We start from the raw sequence: 25,257 nt of genomic DNA, 5'->3' as shown, positions 1-25,257 counted from the left end.
TTGAGAAATTTGCATTGCCTTGCTAATTAACAATTTAGGTTATCCATTCTCAGCCACTGATGCAGTTATTTTGAAGTCCCTCTTGTGGCTGAGTAGATAAAATCAATTAAGGGTCATTTCACTTCAATGTTCTCTTTTGAATGGCTCATTACCTAGACTGTGCGCAAGGCAATACGAGAAATTAGGTCATCATCAGGTGGAGCAAAAAAACCTGGGAAATCCAAGAAGGAATACAGTATCCTCCTGGAGGAAACAAAGGTTAGGACCAGCATCTTTAGTTCTGATTCTGTTCTCCAGTAGCTGCAAAGTAGTCTTGTATAGGCCATGTGTTCATCTTTCATGTCATTGTCCAGAGTTGGAATAAATTAGATATGATTTAGCAAATACATACTATATTTAAATGTTCAAATATATCTTAGAGAGAGTTTGAAAAGGAAGCTGGATGATGCAGTAGGGCACTGGATCTAAGAATACTGGGTTTAAAATCCCCAGATATATACTGCCATTGTGCCCCTGAAATGGTAAATCATAAATCTACTGACACCTAGGTGGTTGGAACCAAATGTAGAGATGATCCTGTTTGATTATTAAAATCAACATCCACAGCGTCCAGTGTTGTCTAGAAACAACACTGGACTGAGACAAATGGAAATAACCAACCATAAAGGGTTAAATCATATCAGGCCTTGACAATGAGAGCAAGGACATCAATTTTTTAATTCCATACACACCCAACAAAATCTACTCTAATTCTCTTAAATCCTTAATATGACACACATGAAACAATCAAAGCTGAAGGTATTGAATGTTGGATGAAAATTACACCATTCATTTTAATCTTTCCCGTGATGAGACAGCTCAGGATGGGTATGTCCAGAACACTGAATACACATTGAATACTTGCAGCTAGCAAATATACCTATTTTTATTTATTTGACACCTGGCTACATGTCATGTACAAAAAACAATTTGAAAGCAGAAGTGGATAACTGACCCAGTCATTGTCTGGGGAAGAGATGGTCCCTCTAGCTACACTTAGCACGAGCATATTAGTACCCTTTATTTTAACAACTACTAACTCCACATAATCCTGTGCATGAGGTTTGACCACAGTAAATATGGGGAGGACCAGATACCAGATGCTTGGATTACAAACCAAGGACAAGCAGCAGATTCCTACAAGTTGTCTGAAAAAGAAAGAAAGATATTAGAGGTGTGTAGTAGCATGACAGAGGCTTACATAATGGGACTAATCTCACCCACCACTGGACCCCTAAGGGTAGAGATAGGGGCATGGGGGACAGGTAATTCTGTGATATCATCCCAGAAACTTCTAAAGCTGGGCTATCATGATGTCACTGTCAGAAACTGTGCTCTAAATCAAATCAAGTACTTGGGATCACATGAAAACTTTTATTTGATTGAAGGATTACTGTCCTCTAAAGCCACCCAAAGAGTCTGACAAGCAAACCAAAGTAAAACTGGAGTCAACATATCAGCTGGAAAAGCCAAAGGGGGGAAGGGTAGAGGGTAGAAATGAAGGTGTAGGAGGAGGAGGAGGAAGGAGGAAGGAAGAAAGGTCAGAAGAATCACTTATAGAATAGTGATATCTCCTGGGGTAGGGATTTGTGTTACATTGCAGTAGCAGGCTTATCATCTACTTTCTGCTCTCTTTTAGAGACACAGACAAGGATATCACCAGTATTTACTTTGTACATTACCACCTAGTCAGAGAATAGTTGACCACTTAGTGTGAGCCACTCCTGTGCCCAGAGTGAACACATTGCATGCGAGTCATGAGTCGTTCAACATATGTAAAGTGGACATCTTCAGGACCCGTAGGTGGCACAGCCATAGATGAACATGGAGCCCTCTAAAAGGATGATTACAGCGCACCACACAAAGAGCATGATGTTGTGATTTCTACCTTGCCACAGATTGGCTTCCCGCTCATTACGCCAGAAACCAGATATCGAGTATCCCTGCATCCCCTCGAACTGGATGCCGGCATAGACAAACTCATTTGAAATCTAGCAGATTCAATGCTCGGCTTCATTGGAGCCATCACTGATGCAATGATACCATTCTCAGTGCTACAGGCCTTCTCAGTTAGAGCAATAATGTGAAGCACTTCAAGCAGGCCAGCAGAGATCTGGAGAAGGCTCAAGTGATTCAACTCTTTGAGAGGGCAATGGTGGCAAACCATTAACACACCACTTATGTGCAGTTTCAAGGTTCCAGTCCAATGGCAGAAACCTTGAGTGAACCTTTGATAAATATACTTGAATCTATCAATCGAAAAAATCTTTTCCATTAGCACTTTAATCTCATTCTTGGGATAAAGTTGCCACTTGGCCAATATTTTATGTACTTAGACACACCTGCCAGTATTTTCGGAATTTTTGGAAACACTAAATATAATTAGGCATATATGGGTTATTTTAAAATGTGACAAAATTATTACATAGGTTTGAGTGTGTAAAAGTCCAATTATATTACTGCTCAACTCACTGTACTATGAAATTTAGTCTACTAGAACATAGATTTTACATTCAACTACAATCTTCCCAGCACAATCTTTATGACCATGCATTTGTGTGGCAGTAAACTTGCTTTCCTTTTCATGTGACTGAAAATATAATAGGGTAATGTCAACAAGCGTGACAGAATATAGTTTTTGGCAATATAAATAAGCTTGAAAGTGAAAGCAGCATTTGAGCATGTTATATACCTCGCAGACAATATTTCTGCATTTGAAAGGTGGAAATACTCCTTTAATAAATGCAATTGTTGCATAATTTTTTTTCATAAATCATAAATGATGTTGCCCCAAGTCAAACAAAACCGCTCCTACCAGGGGAAAATCAAAACGACACACCTCCTACTCCACATACTAGGTTAATTTTGATAAGCAGTGAAGTGTGACCATTCCCACTTAAAGCCAGTGCTTTAAGAATGGCAGAGTGGCAAGTTCCTTGTTGTACTTGCCTTTAAGCCCGGACTTGGTTAGTGGTAACTTTAAGTTGTAGGTTGCAAAATACCTCAAAATAAAAATGTAAAACATCACTTTATTCTTGTATTTGAATACTGGCCATTTCTAATATTAACCTTCGTTTCGGCTAATGGAGCTTTATTGTTGCTTCGTGGCATGGAGGTGACATGGGGGGCAGGGTGGGGGTTGAGATGCATTGCTGAGAGGAATTTTTACATTAACTTTGAATAGGTTACTTGCTTTTCAGCTCTCTGGCACTCAGAGGCATCTCTATCCCTTACAAAGCCTGACTGATACATGCTTGGAATGTCAAAGTACTTTCAGAGTACAACTCTTTATGCCCTTTCAGATAAACTAATTCTATCACATTGTAACAGCGTATACCAGCTAATTTAATGTTACATTAGCTGAGTAGACACTTTTATCCAACCTCAACAGTTTATACATTTCTTAACATTATACATTTATACTCTCGGGATATTTTTACTGAGGCAACTTGGGTTAACTACTTTGCCCAAGGGCAGAACAGCAATGGCCCTTCTGAGGACTGAATCAGCACCTTTTGGTTTACAAGCTGTGGTCCTTACCACAACACCATACTGCTGCTCATTTTCAAGCTAACAGATACACAAGTAGTATATGAATGGTCAGCAGTGTGGTGTTTTTTGCTGACTATTGGTAACCATTCTAAAAACATGAAACTTTTTTTTATTAAAAACCATTCCTACATCAGAGTCCCAAGAAAACAAAGCTAAGAGATACTAAACACCCTATATCCATCATGGCTATGAAATTTTTTTTAAAAAAAGTACATTTAAAATGAGACCCACCACCAAAGCGGTAGTTAATTATACTGAATTCATTCTGCAAAGAAAGACAAAAACATACACATGTGTGCAAAACAGGGTTTAATAGCACCAAATGAAATCCTGAAAAACACTAAGGTGATACAAAATTACTGAGGTATTGTTTTCAAACAATAAAAAATCAGTACAAAGACATCCGTTTATTACAAAGCTTGGAAAGAGCCGTGTAATCTATGGCACACCGACACTGCTTCCAGGGTTGTTCTGTTTTTGGACTATCACCTGATAAGTGTGGCACAAGGGCACTGAGGCTTCCTTTTTCTTCATCACAGTGGTGTCTGTATTTTCCACTACCAAAAATATGCCAGCTAAAGACATGGCAGAAAACATTTCACATTAATTGTTTGTGTTTGTTGAATACAACAATCCAACACAATGGCCCACATAATTGTCTGGGGTTTGTTGTTGGTGAAAGGGAAAAAAGGTATTGCCAAAGCCGGTCCAAAACAAATGACCACATAAACTGCCCCGACAGACAGAGATGAATTACAAGGGTGTGCACTTTCATTCTGTAGCCCACTGCCTCCACATTTCACATGGAGAAAATGAGGTCAACTACCTTACAGAAGGTACGAGAGCAGCATCCTTTCCAACACTGGAAGCCGTAACCACAACTCCACACTGCTGCCTCTGTCTGTGTGGAGACCACTGAAAAAAAGATAACTTGACCACGCAGAATCCTAAACAGCATTCCAGAAAAGCTGTTGAGATTTTGATCATTATGTAACAACCACTAATCAGCTCACTCTGTATCATAGCCACAGTCCTTCACTATTTTACCCAATAACATACAAATATACTACGGATATCACCTGGATAAGCTTAAAACATGATTTCCACACCTTCTCTCTGCGTCTCCAGAAGGTCACCTATAGTAGCTTTAAACATGAATGCATGTTATCATGTTTCCTTTTCAGAATGACTGCTTATTCATAAATAAGCTAATATACAGCTGTATCAATTCACTTTAAATGGGCTCCGCTGCAACACCATCTATCGTGTTGGAAAAATCAAAGTTTTTTCTGAACAGTGCTTATGGTATTTTCCCAACAATCAAGCACACAATTTCACATGGGAAATTTTCCAAGACTGCCATTTCCACATTTTTTAAAAAACATCCAGTTATCAAAACCTTTTCCCCAAGAAATAACATGCTTGATAAGATAAGTTTCCTTATCTTCAAATTTCGTGGGTTGGTAAATCCAAATTGAATTTGCTCTATGCTCACACAATTGATCACTGTTTATGATGTGCTGCTAAAATTAAACATGATTAAGCGTTTCCCATATGTTATAAAGATATAATTATGTCTAATCGATGGTGAATGCCTAGGGTGACTGACCTGTTATTAAACACTGAACAGAACCATGAGTCAGTCTCAGTCATAAAGGGCACTCTTTTAAAAAAACTACATTAAAGCACCTTTATATTCAAATTCACCTATTGATCTCAGTAGAAAAAACCAAGACATTCAATCTAAAGCATGCAAAGGCATCGAAGATTCAATTTGTTGAGAGAGGTTACAAGGTTACTGCTGCCAAGCAGCACTAATATTAACAAGGATGTGTGCTAAAATAATGACCACAACATTTAGTAAAAACAGAAAGTGAATAAAAATAGTTCTTGAAAATTAATACTATGAATATTTGCAGATACTGCATTAATGTATGACATTCAAGTTATTTACTATGACAAACAATGACTGTTCCTACAAAAACATACAGTAAGGTATTGAAATTTGTCCCTCATCTGGGTTCCTCATGCTGAAATAATTAGTTAAAAAGATTCAAAAGACAGACAGAATGATCTACATGTTACACAAGTAAAATACAAGTAAAACAATGACTGAAGGCATAGATTACAGACACATAATTATTGATCATTATCATTAATACAATTATAAATAGTTAAAAGTGATCTACAAGAATATATAAGAGCTATTGATGTTGTGACAGTAACAGTGAGGTAGGCATTTGGGTGGGAAGGAAACTCCTATCCTGTTGATAAAATGTAACAGTAATTTCTGATAAAATAAAACAGTATAAAGTGGCAGTGCTGTGGAGGAAACCAGCTCAGTTATGAAATGCTATTAAAAACTGTTAAAATCAACAGTTCTCAAAAAAAAAAAAAAACTTCCACCAGCAATTGCTCATTTAAAAAGGTGGAGCAGAAGAAATGGAACAAGATATACTGTGAGTTGGGTTTGTAAAAAAGGGGGGGTATTTAAAATCAGATCATTTCACTGCACTGAAAGGGAGGGGGCGTTGTACATCTGACCACCTCATTTTCACCCTTCCCCCCAAATCCGACTTGCTGTTGCCAAGCAACTCACCCCGATGTGAAGGGGGTGGCGGTGGTGTGTGTGTGGGGGGGGTGATCCTTATTCACAGGCGAAGTAGTCTTTTAGGGGTGCAAATAGGTGGCGGATCACAGGGACGCTCCAGGAGCGACCCAGCACCTTCTGACGCTGGCACCGGTTCATGTTATTGACGTCAGTGTAATGCTTCGGGAAGCCGAAGATTCTAGAGTGGACAAAACCAAGGAAGAGGAAAACCTTAGCGGGAACTACAAATCCAAACAACTACTAACAGTTTTAATTCAAAACATCTTCCTTTAACTCTGCTTTAGTGTATTATTGAGCAGATTAACTCCCCCCAGCATCAAGCAAGGGCAGAAGCTTGTTTCTGTGGCTGGTTAAAATGGCTACAAAGTGAACAGAATACTAGCCTACTGCAAGGCCGCCTAGATGCCTACAGGTACCTTTTCCTAACCTCTTTTAAGGATGATGAGATTGGACCTCACAAATCATCACAGCTTGATAAAATGAAGTGTTACACCAGTGAAGCTTCAAACTTATATGATGGAGTACTGAAAAGGCTCAGTAGATAATATAAATACCCTTTCAAAAGAGTAGTTTGCCAAAATATATACATAAATATGTGTTACTTTTCCAGCTCTGTGATCCACAAGTTGTCCTCTTTTCCATTCATGCTGACAGGGAAAATGTCAGACTTCCCTTGCTTGAGGGAGTTTGTCCGAGTGGTGATCGTACGCACTTTGGTGAACTGTGGAAAAGACAAGAGGTGTGAAATGGTCCAAACACAGCATTTAATTACAAAAACAAGAAGCATGGCTGGGGGCAGCGGTATTTGCTAAACGTTTTTCTGGACTACTGGGCAATGAAAACACATTTTTAAGATCTCATGAGCTCAATATTTTGTTGTGGATTAAAACTACTGGGCAATTGCAAAGCATTTTAAAATCTCACACAGGAACACAATGTTTCATTGTGGATTAACACCACTGGGCAACTGAAACACATTTTTTGAAGTGCTCACGAAAACAATGTTACATTGAGGATTAGCACTGTCTGCCTGAAACTGATGTAAAAACAAAAAGGCTGCTAAAGGCAGTTGTAGCTTTATTCAGGGTTTTAGGTGCTGCTGCATCATTTTCCTTGGGTACTGTGACAGGGATGGGAATGAGGGGCATTGTCAGGAATAGGCGTGGTCTGAAAGGGCAGCAGCTGTGTCTCTCCTGACCTTGGCCTCCCGTCCAGTCTCAAGGCAGTCCTGAAGGTGGAGCCTGTCACTCAGAGAGGCGATGATGGGCCTGAAAAAGAGAGAGATCAGTGTTGCTGTAAAATGCACCTGCCTTGGATTTCCAGTGCGACCCTGGATTTAATCAAAACAGCCAAGTCACCCTGAAGGAAAGTGATGATCTGTCAAAATTTAAACACCCTTCCAGATTACTTCAGCACCAGATTACAAAAAAGTGACCCTGGATTCAATCAGTAACACCAAGCCACCCTAAGAAACATCAATTTACTGTAATACAGCATTACACCTACCCACGAATGAATTACACGTTTGGCCCCTCACAGAGAAGAGTCATACATGATAGATAATATTTCTGAACATTTAAGAATTGCTTGACCTGCTTCAGACAGACACAGTAGAAAAAGTGTGTGCATGACAGGTACTGAGATATACCTGTTCATCCCGGGCAGGTTGCCCCAGAAGTACCGGGCTCTGTGGGCAGGACTCACTTTAACAGCATCAATCAGCACCGGGTTACACTGAAAATTATGAACAAGGGACACAATGTCAGGGTTTGTTGCACTTCTAGCATGTTAAGTGTTTTACTTGCTTGTTGTGTTCATTTGTTCCTTGTTTACCTGCTGCGCTTTGGTGAAAATCAGATTAAAAAACAAATGCTGGCCTTAATAATCGTAGAAGAAAAAACGAGTAGATCAAAAGTAGCTGCAGAAGCTCTGACTTCTGTAGCATGGGCTGTTTTCATGGGCTTGTGTCAGACATTTTGTGCTTGGGTTTCAGGAACAAAAGACACATGCCAGCTCCAATTCATCATGAAACAGGCCAGCGAGCACTGGGATAGCCCACACACCCCACTCAAGATTTATGCTCCACACTGTAAAAAGAGGCTTTCTTGTCAATGACTGGACTTTTTTTTATATATAACAATGCATCATATTCAAGCAGACTGAATAGCACCCATTTGAGCAGGGCTGCATTCTACAACATTACAGAGAAAAGGAATGTCAAAATGGTTTTATTACATAATTATTGTTATAATTATTAACAAGCACTATCCCCTCTCATGAATACATCTGTACTTACGATACAAAATACATTACTACTACTGTACACAATGAGGTTCATAAAATGGAAATAAAACACAATGACAAAAATCATCACAACGCTTGAGACTGTACTGAATAAAAGACATGCACTGTCTAAATTATTATTATTTTTCTTAATTCTGATGAGTAAACCTGGATGGAGTCGAGAGCCACACCTCCAGAAAGCGGCAGATGTCCTGCTTGTCCCGGTGGCCCATGGCCACCACATTCTCGAACAGCCAGAAGAAAGGCCGCTGATCACCCTCTTTGGGTTTCAGGATGTTCAGCAGCCGGTAGTATTCGAAGAAGAGCCGGCCCGTGCCCTCTGTGAACAAGACACAAATATGTAGCACACAGTGCATAACCGGAGGGGGGGGGGCAAAAGGAAGAGTCTGAGAGTCCACTTCCTGTGTATGTGAGGGGCGGGTCAGAGCACAGACCCTCAGCTAACCTCCTCCAGTTCAGTGGACTGTGAGTCTGGCCCACAGTGAGGTGACAGCTCTTGTTCCCAAAAAATCTGGAGAACTTAATCTCAAGCACATAAGAACACACACAACTGGAGGTTATAGTAATTCAATTCTTCAAAGTCTGGTTGACTGTGCAAATAATTGCAGATCTAAATTCTCCATACATCCGACCAGTACATCCGATCTACCCAGGGGTACACTACAAGGACAGTACACACTTTTCTATAAACTACAGTTTCAAATCCTGGACCAGATACTATGGTAATTTTTATCTTTTCTGAGCTTTGGAAAACAGTCAAACTTGCTACTTGAAATACATAAAGCAGTCCTTGTAGGATTAGGCATCAAGCATTTAGGAAAATAAGCCTCCGGGACAGACAGTAGAGGAGCAGAAATGGGCACCCATAAGCCTTCATGCAGAACTCAATACAATACAAATCAATGTGTATTTATCAATCCTACTAAAGGCAACAAAATGTGCTCTGAAACATCAGACTTCATGCCACACTTTTCCAAATGAAGTACTACACTGCCCTCTGCTGGTAAAATTATTCAACATATTCAAAGGAGCAGTAATTCCCAGAATTCAGAGAATAGCCAAGAAAACTATTCACAACAATGCATTCTACATTATACTGGACGGGTATAGATCACAACTTTATACCATAAAGGCCCTTCCGAGCAGGATTAACAATAGATAGATCATTGCATGGGCTTCCCCCGATGAGGAGATCAATTGGACCCCATTCGTCAATCTGGAACACAAACAAATCACAGGGATTAAAATCACTCCATAGGTCCTATTTAAAGACCATGTCACAAACAAATGTAGCATGTATCGTAGTTCAGGTACAGAAATGACCTTGGAACACAGTAAGATACCTGTAATAGCCAAATACCAACCTCTGCATGGCTCTAATATCAAGTGTGGGACAAAATGAATATGAGACAGATTGTAATGTATACATTGTTACATGTATAAACTGCCAATATCTCACTACCTCCAGTGTTTCCTGCCAATGGCCTGGGGTCACACAGTGTACATACTTGATTTTCATCCCAGCCAAACCCTTACATTATTCAGGTTGGACTAAGTGCATTAAACTGATTTTTTTTAATGCACTTAGTCTACGATTAATTGATTATTCAGTGAAACTTGGACTAAGTGTAACACATAGTCTTCCATCAGATTTTATTCAATCCAGTGACATACCATTTAAAACATATGGGCTCACTACACGAGAAGGTTGTGTTTGCCCAGATGTACTTATCATTCATAAATCACCTTTGTACAGGCTATGGATTTGGTGTATGCACATTAATATGCTTCAATTTCTTCAAATGGGGTAATGACTTTTTTTCTGGGAAAATGTAAAGTCACATTCAAGCTCCAATCCAGCATACAAGTTAAATGCTCTCGTAGGCAACTATGAGAAACTATTGATCATTTTTCCTGAGAACAGCTTTGGATGTCTTTTAAATCACATCCAACTGCAGTACATTTGTGCACATAACTAAACACCACAACGTCAAGCCTAAGACCCACCCCACTGCAAAGCTCAAATCAAAGTCCCCTCTGGAGTTTCTACCCATTAAAGAAATAAGATTAGTAAGCAATGCAAGCGCACATACGTGCTTCTTCGTTATGGATCGTGCGTCGTTCACGTGCACAATCTTGCCCTCGTGATTGACCGCTCCCACGGTGATGGAGTCCTCACAGATCTCAGATGCAATGTATTTGTCCACCTTAAATCCCAGGTCCTTCAACACCAGATAGCCTTTTGGGCAAACAAACCACCTCATCATAAATGTCCTCACTACCTCTACTTAGCAGCACACATTTAAATTAATCACATGTCCTTAGTGCAATTGGATAGGAACTTTGGCAATTTAACACAAATGGATGAGGCAACCTTTGACCAACATCCACATGTGTACTGTAAGCATATTTGACAGCTGGGGAGAAATGAATCTTTACTATAACATTACCACAAATACAAAAAAATCCCCAATGCTATTATCTACAACTATTACTGACCTGTGAGAACAATGGTTTATCAATCAGTAGCTACATGCCAAATGAAGAACTTAACGTACTGGAAATAATGCATTTAAAGGTCTCTGGTATCTTCACTTTAGTTTCCTTCAAAGATAACCTATTATTTAATTTGATGCTGTAGAATTAGACAGCACCTTGTTCACGCAAGGTGTTTGGTTAACGAGTTAGCAATAATATACTTCCAGTCTTTTAACGTTTTTTCCCTGGAGTGAAAAACAGAAAGGAAAGGAAAAGACAGGAGCGCAAACCTGTGGCTATTCCATCGAAGAGAGAGAGGACCCTGATGGGGCGCCGCTGACTGGCAGGGATTGATGGGTAAACGCGGTGAGGCTCCTGTGCGGGAGGAGTGAGTCAGTCCCACATTCAGACTGAGTGAGTGACAGCAGAGATACTGCACAGTATCAGAATGACGGTGCACTCCCCGGTCCTTCCCGTCTCCAAATCTCCACCCTCCCGGTACTCATGAACATGCATTTGTAGTCAGGCTTAAAATGTACTGAGCCTGAACTCTAAGTTCTGACATACATCAGTCAGCAAAGTTGCTGATACTAATTAAAATGAATGTGGACATGGACACTGGATCTTTTAATGTCCAACACTGGCCAGGATAGTGATTTCAATACAAAATATAGTGTGCTGCTAAAAAAAGTGATGACAGTGAACACATCCAGTGATAAGGACCTACTGTGGCTGTCCCACAAAACCTCACCAAAGCCTTACATACAACTTCCTGTCACAGATGTGCAACCACATTTGGAGCAGACCTAGGACCTTCAGGCAGGGAACAAGAAAGGCTCTCTTCACAAGATCAGCAGTGGTGTCATCACTTGAACCGAAACTCCCACATTCACAAGCACCCTCCTTCCCGGCGGACAGTGCAGAAGAAAAGGGGCGGGGTCACTCACGAACGCCATGGCGCTGTTGTTGGCGAAGAACTCCTGCACGCGGATGCTCCAGTCGGGCCGGCACGTGAGCACGCCGTATCGCTGGGAGGGGAGGCACAGGTAGCAGATCCAGGGGTCCACCTCTTTGAGCTCGTCGAACGTGCCCCGGCCCACCAGCGTGTTCAGGCAGTCCACGCAGTATGAGCTGAGCAGAGTTTGGGGGGGTGGGGGGGTTTAGACTCGGGACACAGCAGAATCCGCACACACAGTGACCTTCTTCTGAAAATAGTATAAAACCATCTATGAAAGCGAAAATGCTGAGTGCCTACATTCCAATTCAGATTACATTACATTATTGCCATTTAGCAGATGCTCTTATCCAGAGCGAATTACACAGGTTATAATTTTTACATGTTATCCATTTACACAGCTGGACAGTTTCTAAGGCATTTCTGGGTCAAATACCTTGCGCAAGGGTATAATGGCACTGCCCCAGCCGGGAATCGAATCCTGCTCCTTACCACTATGCTGAGTCCAGGAGCTCGTACCCAGCAGGGAATGCTCCTGCTGAGAACAGGTAGGGTGACACTCACCGGCAGCAGCTGTCATTGCCACACAGGATGACCTCCAGGCCGGCGCAGCACACTGTGCAGTAGGACTGGTAGCCATCCTCATCATACCGGTACAGCGTCTCTGTGAAGTTTTCCTACGGAGGGCAGAAGTGAAGAAGTTAAACTGGGCCTATGACTCGCTTGTGCACAGTAACAAAACACGCCCAAAGAAACTTAACTGAATACATGTTACTCCTGCACTGCTTCTGTTTTGGCTTCCCAAGCAGGAACACAACATCAAGTCTGTCTGTGGCACTGGCTCCAAAAGTAGTTCAAACGCCCCTGACTCTTTTTTCTGGGAAAGCAACTGTGCTCACAAAGTGTGACCACCCTCAAAGAAGTGAGAGAAGTGAAACTAGAGCTGCATGTTGTAATTCGGCAATTTCTGCTCCCCTATGCATCCATCAACCTCTGCATAAAATAACAGCACTGTCATTAAGAGGTGCAATCGAGACAGGACAGCTCATGCTGAGGATGTGAGAGATCAACCTGTGTGACTGTACCTTGCATTTTAAACAGAGACTCCCTTCAAACAATGGGTGGAATATCTCAACCTCTTCAGTTCCACAAGACAGGCAGAAATCTAACAGGGAGAAAAAAAAGACATTGTTAAATTAGAGAGATCATTAATTTAATGACAATATTGTTACTGCAACTATACACTCAGAGAAAGTACATCACACAAAAAGAGCAAAGGGGAGCGGAAATTGTTCTCACCTTCAATGTTTTTTCCTTGAACCAAAACCTTATGCACCATTTGCCCTGTGAAAAGATCAAAGAGAGGCAAACGATTTTACTGTCTGTACAAGCGGTTATGAATCATGCTTTGTAAAGCCTTTGAAGAAAAGGTGAATCAACCGTGTTGCAGAAAGAATGTCACACCTCTGTCATGGTCCCGCTCCTGCCCAGGGATACAGCCACCATCCTTGTTTTTGCAGCCTTGCTTCTGTTTCTTGGACGGAGGCTGGTACTCAGCTATAGGAGTTTCCCCTGCATCTTCCCTCTCGCTAGCAAAGTCCTGCGTCTCATTGATGGCCTCTTGCCTCTCACTGTCGGACTCCGACTTCCCATTGACAGACTCATGCTTCACGTGGACAGACTTGTGTTTTATGAGGGCAGTCTCTTTTGTAGCGAGTACAGACTGTTTATACATGAGGACAGGCTCGACGGACATATGCTTCGTATTGTCAGGAAGCTCTGGGGGGGGGGGAAAGTTGAGGAGCATTGAAATATTTCAGTGATATAACTCCACCCAACTTTGCATAAGATGGACAAATGCATCAGCCAGTTAATCAGCATCACTTGGAATGTTCTAATATGGTATGAGTATGTGTCAGGTAGCACTCATCTAATATCTTATTTCCAATATTCTAATGATTAAGAGTGGAACGTGTATTAGAATAAACACAGCAAGTTGCCTCTGCCACACATGCTTTATCTTACCCTTGTGTACGTGTTACATTACGACAGCCATAATTGATTCTTAAAGGTGGCTGAGGTTTACGTAACACTTTGTAAGAAAACCCTGTTTGATTGCAAGGATTACCATCTGACTGTGGTAGAGGTCTGAACCCCTCTGGTCCGGTGGGTTTGAAGCCACCAAAAGCCCAGTCCAACATCAGCCTCAGCTGCTCATTCCTCTTGACCGACTGTCCTGATGTAAAGGTTTTTTCACACCTCTCTCCAGCCAACTACAAGAACACACACCCACCTCATGCTTAACCAGATACAATGGATCACACTAGCCAGCCAGCACATGATCGCATAGTAACACACACCAATATACTTAGCATAGCACACCTCAAATCTGCACACCATAACACAGACCACACACATTAACATTCGTGCCTCAAGATCATCCATTAGAGTGAGTTCTAGAACACTGTCACATGTGTAATCTGGATTGAGAAGACAGTCTATTTTGGGACACACAAGGCATTTCAGCTGTTACAAGGCAACAGTGTGGCATGGGCAAGCGATTCTCGATCAGAAGGTGAGAAAAGGAAGAAGCTGTTCCCGTTTACCTGGAGGGACTGGAAAATGGCATCCTTATAGATGGGCAAAGTCGCAAAGGAGCTGTGGCAGAAATTCTTCGCAAAAGCTGCAAAGGGCTGGAGCCCCTCTACGTGGATCTGAAATCAGAGAAAAAACACAAACCTTTATGACTCACAGGAATTCATAAACATACCGTGACACTACAAGCAAAGACTTAAGGCTCCTCTGAGGAAGAAACATGCTTGAGACTCAACCTCTAAGAGAAAAACAGCTGCTTTGAGGAAAGAGAAAACAGCTGAGACAAATTTATACAGATGTTTAATTAATAACATGTTTAATTCTGTTGGTTATACTGCAAGGTGCTCCAAAGTGTCCCCCTTCCTCCTCACCTCGGAGAATAATCCGTCTCCGAACCACTTCACCCTGCGCGCAGCCGGGGGAGCCTGCTTGGACTTCCAGCTGACCACCTGGCCGGGCCAGACTGAGAATCCCTCCACCTGCCCCCACACCAGCTCCCCTATGGCAAAGCCTTTTCCATCCTACAGGTTAACACAGACAGCAGAGGGATCGTTTCTTCATGTATTCATTTGGTAAATGACTAATAAAAATGACCCTGCATTTGTACATAGCATTATATACAAACAATTGGTTTAAGTGCATATAATAAGGTCACAGGGAAAACAGTGTTTACAAAAAATGTCAGAATATGTCTGAAGCATCAAAATGCCAAATGAATAAATGCAAATGTAAATGCAAAATGGCACTACAATAACTGAAGAGACTAAATATATCGACTGCTACGATAATATCATCTGCAACAAACTTCAATGCAGAAATCTGTGCTATAACACTATGCTATAATAAGGTGGTATAATTAGTGGGTCTTAAGTCTGTGGCAGAAAATGGCCGCTCTCCTGTCCTGACTGCTGTAGAAAGGTCATTTGTGGAAAAAACACGTAGTGGACTTGACTGCGAAACCCTGCGGGACAGGGACAGAGTGGTCTGACTAACATGTAAGGTTGATGATTGCTTGTAGATATGGGCGAGGTGCACCAGCATTTTGAAAAGGAATGCGTGCATTGGCCGGACAGTGAGGGAACTTCAGATGGGTCCTTTGTACCTAATACAGAATAACTCTAATAAAGTACTACATTTTTAATTCTTTGTGATTAAGTACTGAAGTGAAACAAATGTCATACTTGCTTAACTTCATTCGAGTTGTACTCTACCTCACTTTTAAGTCGCTTTGGATAAAAGTGTCTGTACCACAAAGCAGCCTATCGTGCATTTTTGGTATGTTTGACCTGTTCTGTTTTGTTCCCCTACAAATAAGAAGGGAAAAATGAAGCAGAGAAAGTCTTTCAGAGGTATTACCAGGTATGGGTAAGACTTCTTTGGTGGCCTCTGAGGAGTTAAAGTGTCTTTGTCTTTCTTCACCTGAAAAGGAGAAAAACAAACATATGATACAATACAGAAATGCAGACAGTCACCTTGGTTATTTCCTACCCAAGGCAAATGAAAAAATACCGACATCTGTGTTACTCCACATAGACGTCTACAATAATAAAATAAAAATACTGAAAACAAACCTGGGAGCTGAAAATGGAAATTCAACACAGATTAGTTGCATAGAAGTGCACAGAATGTGAACCACATATAATACACTGGATCCATATAAAGTGCTATATAAAGTCCATATAAAAGGACATACAGTATTGTATTCTTTCTTTGGACCATGTAAGCTAACAACATATGGGAAGTATCCAAGCTACACAACAATGATTAGTACATTTATGAAGCATCTAGTTGCATGTACTACTTGCACACAGAAGATCAGTCCTAGTTCCATGTAAACTACTAGTATGTGAAATGGATTATCCTTGTTCCACATACACTACCAGTAAGACATTGAGCGTTCATGGTCCATATAACCTACTATCACATAAATAGAGTTTCCTAATTTCACGTTTCACAAGTAAAAATGCATATATCCTTAATCCTTTTCAACAACCAGCACAGACATAAGACTGATGTGCACTGCAAAAACACAGCACACAGAGCAGGTGTCCTGACTTTTGGGTACAACTGGATCAAGATGCTCATCCACAGCATCCACACCTCTCTTCCTAAACAACCCAAAGCATTCACTCCCATCACTTCCTCCAGCTGGGTGAAACACAGCCATTAACAACTCAGGTCTCTGACAAGACAGGTATACTGGTCAGGGCTGCCACAACTAGCCATCCTTCCAGACATCAAGTTAGCAGACAACATCGTACTTAGGAATTAGACATACCCCTAACTACCGCAGACAAGCCCTAGAGACATATCCTTTTTCAATGCAGCATGTTATTATCCTTCAGAGTGACCCAGAGTGTGATGCTACTTCCATACAGAGTGAAGGTGAGGAAGATAAGAAACACTCAGTGAAGATGCTCAAAGTCCCTGGTGAGCACACGCTATCCCAGAATGCATCATCCTGGGAGTGACCTCTCAAAGGTACCTACCACAGGGCTCTCTACAGTCTTTTTGGGGCTCTTATTCCTGTCAGGAGTTTGTGTCTTTCCCCAGGTGCTGACACCAGCCTGAAATACTTTTCGAACCAGTGGTTTCTGGCGCAGACTTTTCTCCCAGCCTCTTGAGCCCCTAACTGTATCCTGAGGGGGAGGAACAAAGACCCAGACTCAGGGCACTGCCTCCCAAAGTCACAAGAGTCATGGGCGTTACTGCCTACAGGCCAAGCAAGCAATTTAATGGCTTTACAAAGCACTACAGCTAAGAAGCTAGAAAGCAGAGGCAGCCAAAAGCAAGCGACAGAAGACAATGGGAGTGCGTAGTGTGTCTGCTGTGACAAATGACAATGACTGCTCATGAATTTGGATTTTCAAACTCAACATTTAGAGAGCTTGCAGAAAATGATAAAGAAACAACACAAGAATAAGAGCTTTCCTATTGCTTCTTGATTTTTCATTCGTTTCACTGTTATATAGATGAGCTTTTTGTTCATTGAAATAAGGCAAAGGAAATAATGGATCCATAGAATTTGACCAAGGAAAGCTTAAAACATGTTAGACCTCTGCTTTTAATGACATAGCAGGAAACAGTATACATATGTATCTTTGTTCACATACAACTGACTGGGGTTTGTTTAGCTGTTCTAGTTGCTGTAATGGTTCAGCAGTTCTTGTTCTGGCTTTATTCAGAACTCAGTCACTGGATATACCCGAGTGAAGCATTTTTGGGTGCCTGATTCAAGCTTTGGTTTAAAGGCACTGATTGCATCTGAACACCCAACAACTTGATTTAGTAAACCACTGTCTCAGCTGAATCAGACACCAATGTATGACTCATTAGTGCCTAAAAGAGAGCGGGCACACCTGTCGGACAGCAGTCCTCCAGGACCAGGAATGGGCCACACTGCTTTAGAACATGGAAAATCCCTGTTAAGATGAGATTAGTTTTGTATTCAATGTCTGGGGGCAACAAGTCACATCAATTCGAGAATTTGTGTGCAAGCATGCTTCAGCAATTAGGATGGGGTGAACCACATGCAGGAAACGTTTCAAAGCAACAGCAACAACAGACAGAGAACGGCCATTACCTCCTTGTAAGAAGTGCTTGTCCAGATTACATCATCATCAATACAGATGGGTTCTGAAGACTTTGAATCTGTTTCTGTGAAACGGCAATAGAAAATGAAAACTCAAATATGATATACATGTAACAATGCATGCCTATGCATCAAGAGAGCCTTTTAAGCTATACTGTGTCACTCATAACTGAGTGAAGTTAAGCAATTTTTGTTCATCCTTGTGTAGTAACTCTACAACTCGTCCTTCCTTACTGTTACTCTTCTGTGGCTGTACAGCACAGGGGATGTTCTCCATCTCGTTCTCTGCGAGGTCAATCACCTCTGAAAAACATCACAGAGTTTCCATTACAAAAAATGTCCAACAATGTAAGACTGGGGTTAGTGCCACCCTGGTCCTGAGATGCACCTATTACAACTAAGATATAGACATACACAATACACTGACAGTTGAGTTTTCATTCAGGAAAACAAACTTGCCTGATGGACTGCAGGTTCCCCTAGTTTGATTCTCGCCACCGGCCGAAAACGGTGGGAGCCCTGCATCCACAGAGTCCACGCTGTTGCTGGTAATGTCCAGGACCAGGGAAGTGTCCAGCTCGCTCTCCGTCATGCTCTCATTCAGCTGTGCAGTGTCGCCATTTTCCAACACCTGAACGTTAACACAAAGACACACGCCGCAGTGCCGAACATCAGCTCATCATTTACCAGAGAACTGAAAACATCTACAATTCGATGCGACAAAGTCTTGAGATCATATATATATATATATATATATATATATATATATATATATATATATATATATATATATATATATCCAGTATCGGCTTTTCAAAAGTATTCTGATCCAGTACTTAAAACTGGAATTGATCTATCCTTTTCCTGTTTTTGTGATATTTGGAGAACATATTACTTTATGTAAACCTGGGTATGTATTAACACGGCATTCCTTCTATCTTCATTATAGTTTACATTCTCCACAACTCTGTATGTACTGGACAAATTCCAGAGTAGTACAGCACTAATATTTTTTACCACCACGCCCTGATGCAATACAAATAATGTAGCTGTTAATGTCCATTAGGACTTACATACATGAGCAAACACACGCTCTGCTTCCAGAGGTGGACAGGGCAGAGCCAAAAGGGTCAAGATAAGTTTTCGGAGGACAGACATTTGCCCCATGGTCTTCAAAACTGCGGCCCACTGCCGTTCAAAGGAGCAACTGTGGATGTCAATGGGGGACCCTTCGTCATTTTCTGAAAGCTGGTAGTCCAAGAACTCATCCGTGAGCTGGCTGGCTTTATCTGGGGTTCTGCAGAGCCCTAGTTGGGAGCCCAGGTCTGCTACCATCTTGCCAGTAACATTCAGCTTCTCCATGGGACTCAACAGAAGAGACATGTTCTTGAGGACAGCATCGCTTAGAGGGAGGCTCTCCGCAATGCTACCAGTAAGCACTGTGTAAAAAGCACGGGTGTCTTCCATAAAGCTGGCCAAGGTGCCTGACAGTTTCTTCTCATGCTCTGCTAAGTAGTCTTGTGCCGCAGCACCCAAACTGATTTCGCCCTCTGGTAGATGGCCCATCTTATTCCTCAGCAGGTTGGTGTCGCGCCCACTGAGAAATTTCTCCATGGCTTTGGGGCGCAGGAATCTGGCCGCATACAAGTGCAGGAGGCCGCTGGCATCCAGCAGTATTTGGGCCAGGTCTGCCTTGCCTGTGACCCCCCTGTGATGGAGCCTCTCCTGGAAGGCTGAGAGGGGCTCCAGTGCATGGCTGAGGAACATGCATGTCACCCTCAGCTGGGGGTCCTCCAGCAGTTTGCATATCTGCTTAGCCTCTTTGCACTTGTCATCGCAGGACTCAAAGTAGGAGATAAGGTCAGGCCAAACGTTAATCATCTTCTGGACGACCTTGCTGAGGATCAGGCACTGGGCTGTGATGGGCAGCGCAGGGTCAAATGGCCCCATGTTGACAAAGAGCTCCTTCAGGCTGTCATTAGTAGTGGGACAGGTGGAATAGTGGTGGTAGATATGCACAATTATCTCATGGACCTGGGGAGGTAGCTCCATGAACCCAGACTGACAAGCACGATTGGCCAGGCTATACAAGCTACAAAGGGAGATCATATCAGGGTTCATCTTTTGAAGACGTGAGAAAAACGGCTGGGTAAACTTGACATCCGCATTGCTATAAAAAGCGGCAAAGTTGAGGAGCGAAATCTCAAACTTGTTCAGGGTTTCAACTAGGCAAGCAAACACGGCAACATCGGTGTCCTCCACGGGCTGAATGGCGTCAAGTAGCCGGATGCACTTCCTTTCAGTCTGCTCATCGAAATAACCCACGAGGACCACACTGACCGTTTCGTCCTTCCCCAGCTCCACACCACGGTAAAGATACACACAGTAGGGTATCTGTGAACAAACGGCTGCAATGTCCTTTGGGTAGTCCATCCCCATCATAACCCTGGCTGCATGTTGTGATATCCTGCCCACACTCCATGGCTTCCTCGATGCTCCCAGGCTGGCATGGTGCTTCTGAATAAACCTCAACAAGCTGGCACTAAACAAAGATCCCACTTCTGGCTCCAGTACACTCTGGCCCAAGCCTGTGGATCTCTCCGCATTCTGGCAGTGCCGCTTACTCCGTTGATGGCGTGCCAGGTCACTTTTCCCACGGTAACTAGTGTTGATGTTGATGTCACACCACCGGCAGTAGCCATAGGCATCTCCACGGTCACTACGAGTCACCCAGGGGAACATGTCTAGCCATATGTCACGAAACATTTTGGGATTTCTCCTGCTGGTCTTTTTGGGAGTGTCCTCATCTGAGTCAGATTCTGTTTTCAAAACAAAATAAAGCAAGACAGGATGTTAGGGGGATTGGTACCCAACAAATCCCCCACCCCACCCTGGGGTTTGTGAATATGTGGTCAATGTTAAGTCTTACCGGACTGAGGAATGTTGAAACCTCTTGACACCTGAGAAGAAGCAGGGAAGCACTTCACAGGCAGTATAACCTTCCCCTCACGTGCCACTATGGGATCGTACTTCTGCCCATTGAAGTTGGCCTCAAAAAATAGCTTGAACCACTTCAGCAATGTGAAGGTGTCTTCAAAGTTCCCTTGGATTAATCCCTCCACCCGAAGCAACTGTGCGATAACAATATACCAAAATGAACAAAGAAACACTAAAATGCACTGGCGTCAAGTTTGCATAACAATAGCATGATATCAAGTTGTGAATGCACATGTCAGACAAAAAACAAGCATGAAAACTGCCTTAGACCACTGTATTAAAAATGCATATACGCACACTCCATCACATATGCGGTTTCCTTAGAACCTCAAGAGCTACAAGGATCATGAGAATACTCACCTTTGTTACTCCAGTTGTTCTGAAAGCAGTCTGCAGCAGGCTGTAGTTATGGAAAAACTCTGTTTCTGTCTGTGCTTGAAAATGAACCTCCTTAATGTTTATAGACCCTGGGAAGAGCCAGTCCATCATCTGACAGAAGGCTGCCCCTGGAGACCACAATAAAACCATTTAGAAACAAAAACAAGCAAAAAAAAAAACCCTATCAAGCACATGACAGTTAGCAGAGGAATATAGTGTACTTGGAATGATGAATGAGCACAGCACCATAAGAATGAAAACCTTTCAGGTAAAGAAAATGACCTAAGTGAACAAAAAGACCACATTTTCTACAGGAAGGTCTTTCCATGGCATTTATACTCCACTCATCCAAAGTCTGTAAAACTGGACAGAGAGTGGCAAAAAATGGACCTAAGCGTACCTGAGCAGACTTGCTCAACTTTGTTGAATTTTGTTTGCAGTGACTCGTTCAGCCATGCCAGCAACTCAAATCGATTGTATTTATCATCAGATGTGAGACGGACGTTCACCGCCATGTCCTTAAACCTGCTGAAAGACAGACAGACAGACTGACACACAAGGTCCAACATAAGTGTACAAAAACCACAAAGCACATTAAACTGCTGACATTACAATCACTGTACCAAATAATCAACATAAAAGATTAAACCTCACATACATAAGTTTCTAAACTAAGATAAGAAAGCACTGGCGACCAAGGTACTTTCCCTGAACTGATGAATCAAATTTCTCAAAAACGCATAAAAGAATGTGAGCTGTCACATTGTCTAAAGTCTGCAGGATGAAAAAAGGTTGTTTCTTATGCAGTCAACTCATCAAGAATGAGGAGTCACGCACTTTTCCCACTGCATTTTACATTTAATTAAAACTAAAAATATAAAGCTGGACTTCACTTACTGACACTACGATTTTGAAAGACAGGCATAGCTACTTCAGTACTTTTTACGCAACTCTGAACGTCTCCATCTGACGCTCATCTCCGCTGCGCATGCTCCACATTTTTGCCGCGAAACTCTACTGTAAAGTATCCGTGACGCGTTTGACTCGATTATATGAGTGCACGTTGTGCTCCGAAGAGAAACTAGACTCGTTCGCCACTTTGTTACTAGGTTTCTAGGGGAGCAGACACATTTGTATAGATGTATAGCTTAAAGGACTTTACGAGTAACAACACCACACCACGCATGAGCAGTCGAGAACCCCCGCTCTTAAAAAAAAAAAAAACAAATAGGGTCAATAAGTGATATAACAGTCTATCCTCCAAATCGATATTATAAGATAAACCTCTAGCGGCTTTTCGTGTGTCATTTTATTTTTGAAACAGGGGCAGCAGCTACTGATCGTATGCATTAAGTGATATGGATTTTAAGTTCTATGCACGATCTGCATGCATGCTGTACTACAACTCGGCATAAACCACATGCAGACTAATACAAAGATCTTACCAACGACTCGTTCAGCTCTCTTAATATCAAGTCTAAGGTTTTTCTTCAGTATTGACAGAATTGAACCTCGACTTCATTTCCACAGCATATTTATACTGTACATGCATGCATTTTCTTCAGTTGAAAAACTGCCGATTAATGCATGTAAAATATCCGCACAAAAGCGAAATGTTTCTTTCAATACTACACAAATGTATCAAGAAAACACAGTCAATTACAGTTAGTTGCAATTAAACATATTCATAAACAAACAAAACTAGCTAACTTGGCTGACGTGTTATCTGAAATATTTGTGCCTCTAGCTGTAATGGTGCGATAACTTCAGATTTGCAGAACTCTCGAAATTACACAACACCTCTGATGCACAGTGATCGTGCGAGCAAACGCAATGGTATATTAATGCACGATTCTTTTGAAAAATAAAACCACGGCAACTTACCCCTGCACTTCCTTTCTGCTACAGGGATTTAACTCCTGTGTACCGAGGCTCTACTCCGTGACGTCAACACAGTCCTAGGCATTGTGCTAGCTAGGGGAACTACAATGGACGGTCGTGCTAGGTTTTTCCTCATGTCGACCGCATGATCAAAGCAAACTGGCTTACACGAGATCGTAAGGCCTTCAACGACCACGGCACCTAATCAGCAGGCCCGCTACATCCTTCCGATTACACCCCTGTGCGGAACGAAAAGCAATTTAATGAGAAGGCAAAGAACGCATTGTGTTATGTTATAATGTGATGTACTTGGTTTTAGAAGCGTGTCCATATGCAGATGATACACTGTCGTTTTTTTCATGGTGAATGGTTTTATTTTCTGGCCATCCAGTGTCTGACACTCCACAGAATTCTATTATTTATTTAGGTAAAATAGAAAACAATTTTATTAATAAAAACAGAAAATCGCATTAAAGTATCAGAGATCATTTATTTACCAACCGTTTACCATTGTAGGCCACTGCCATTTTGCCCAACGCGAACCAATGTGGAGATTAGAAAAAGCTTCTACATTTTTCAAACGGGGCCTTTAACTGCAGGCAAATTCGTATTCAGGCTACTTTAGCATGCTTTGTGCATTACAAACCGCGAATATGTTGAGTGTTACTCTTCATGTAAAATCCTCAAGACATGGAGTTTAAGATGTAAATATGAGTTACATAAGTGTCATTCAATACACATTAGTTTCCACTTAATCTCTGTGGAATACAACTAATTCAATTCGCCTAATCCGCGTTAATGCGTTGTTATTTACACGACATGTTTATGGGTTTTACCAAGGAGACGTCAACGTTCGGCCCAATGCACGCAGTGTCTCCCATTGTTTCATGTTGAATGTTAAGATTGCCTGCTATAGATCGCTGAATTGAAATTAAGCGTTCTCATAAAAATGCAGGCTACGTCTACTGAAAAGGCCTACAGCTCGAATTCGAGACATACAGAGACCTTCGGAGACGACCTTCCAAATCCCCGGCACTACCTTTTGACGAAGGAATTCATATAGGCTATGTGTACAAGGCGAGGGTGAGGCAAATGTTGGTGAGGTTTGTATGCAGCGTCTCTTTGTAAACCTCCCTTGTTTCACAATGGAGCGGTCCGCCCTTTACGTAAAATGGCAGTCTTCAGATACAATAGTGTCATTCTGAGATACAAAATGGCCGTATTGCATGCTTCGCCAAGATGCCACAAGCTCTTGCATTTCAAACTCTCAGATGGACAAGGAGGCAGAATGACAAAAATAATAATAATAATAAAAAATAATAAATTCGCCAACGTCGGGTAAATCCATAACCAAATTAATTAAGTTTCCAATCCGAGGCAATTAACTCGATACATCAAAGCTAACGATTTCAGTTCTCGTTAATTTGCATACAAAAACTGTGAAGGCCCCATATAAATACATACACTGGGACATTGGGATTTGAGATTTATTAATGTAAGGGATTTATGGCGACTAAATAATGCAACTGTCAACTTACATTTTTGGCTCTGTAAATTTTAAATACATATTCAGAGCTCCAAACATTACGATGGTAACAAAGGCAAGCCTAATCTTAAAGTTAATAGGCCAAATGGAAGTCCTCAGTGGTGGTTTCAGTCGTTAAAAATTAAGGACGAACATCAGGTTAAATCAGCTTTATTGATACATGATGGAAGCCACAGGTACACAGCTTTGATCACTTTGTTGCTCTTCAAAAAAGCTGACAGTAATTACAAAAATAAATTCGCAGGCGCCATCTTCTCCGATGACATTCACCTGCACTTTGATAAGTTTTATTCTCGGAATAAAACTAAGACTGGTTAAAAAAGTCCAAG

The 25,257-nt window shown here is 41.7% G+C and overlaps 1 protein-coding gene across 1 annotated transcript; it reads right to left on the bottom strand.

Annotated features, from left to right (window-relative positions):
- Positions 1 to 6,080: 6,080 nt before the first annotated feature.
- Positions 6,081 to 23,463, bottom strand: LOC118780367. The gene is made up of 25 exons (XM_036532815.1): positions 23,386 to 23,463; positions 21,902 to 22,049; positions 21,484 to 21,629; positions 21,056 to 21,257; positions 19,204 to 20,945; positions 18,586 to 18,757; positions 18,383 to 18,429; positions 17,024 to 17,173; positions 15,891 to 15,953; positions 14,906 to 15,055; positions 14,546 to 14,653; positions 14,026 to 14,212; positions 13,404 to 13,643; positions 13,239 to 13,283; positions 13,025 to 13,104; positions 12,504 to 12,616; positions 11,932 to 12,115; positions 11,275 to 11,359; positions 10,600 to 10,745; positions 9,632 to 9,722; positions 8,677 to 8,825; positions 7,851 to 7,936; positions 7,401 to 7,470; positions 6,805 to 6,923; positions 6,081 to 6,380 (listed from the first exon to the last, which is right to left on the bottom strand). Exons 2-25 carry the CDS (start codon positions 22,014 to 22,016, stop codon positions 6,239 to 6,241), a joined length of 4,632 nt encoding a protein of 1,543 aa, XP_036388708.1. The 5' UTR covers positions 22,017 to 22,049; positions 23,386 to 23,463; the 3' UTR covers positions 6,081 to 6,238.
- Between the last annotated feature and the right edge of the window lie 1,794 nt (positions 23,464 to 25,257).

The sequence above is a fragment of the Megalops cyprinoides genome, chromosome 7 (genome assembly GCF_013368585.1).
Source record: "Megalops cyprinoides isolate fMegCyp1 chromosome 7, fMegCyp1.pri, whole genome shotgun sequence".
NCBI classification, from domain to species: domain Eukaryota; kingdom Metazoa; phylum Chordata; class Actinopteri; order Elopiformes; family Megalopidae; genus Megalops; species Megalops cyprinoides.
The sequence above is the reverse complement of the archived record's forward strand: the minus strand, read 5'-3'. Positions and strand labels throughout refer to the sequence as shown.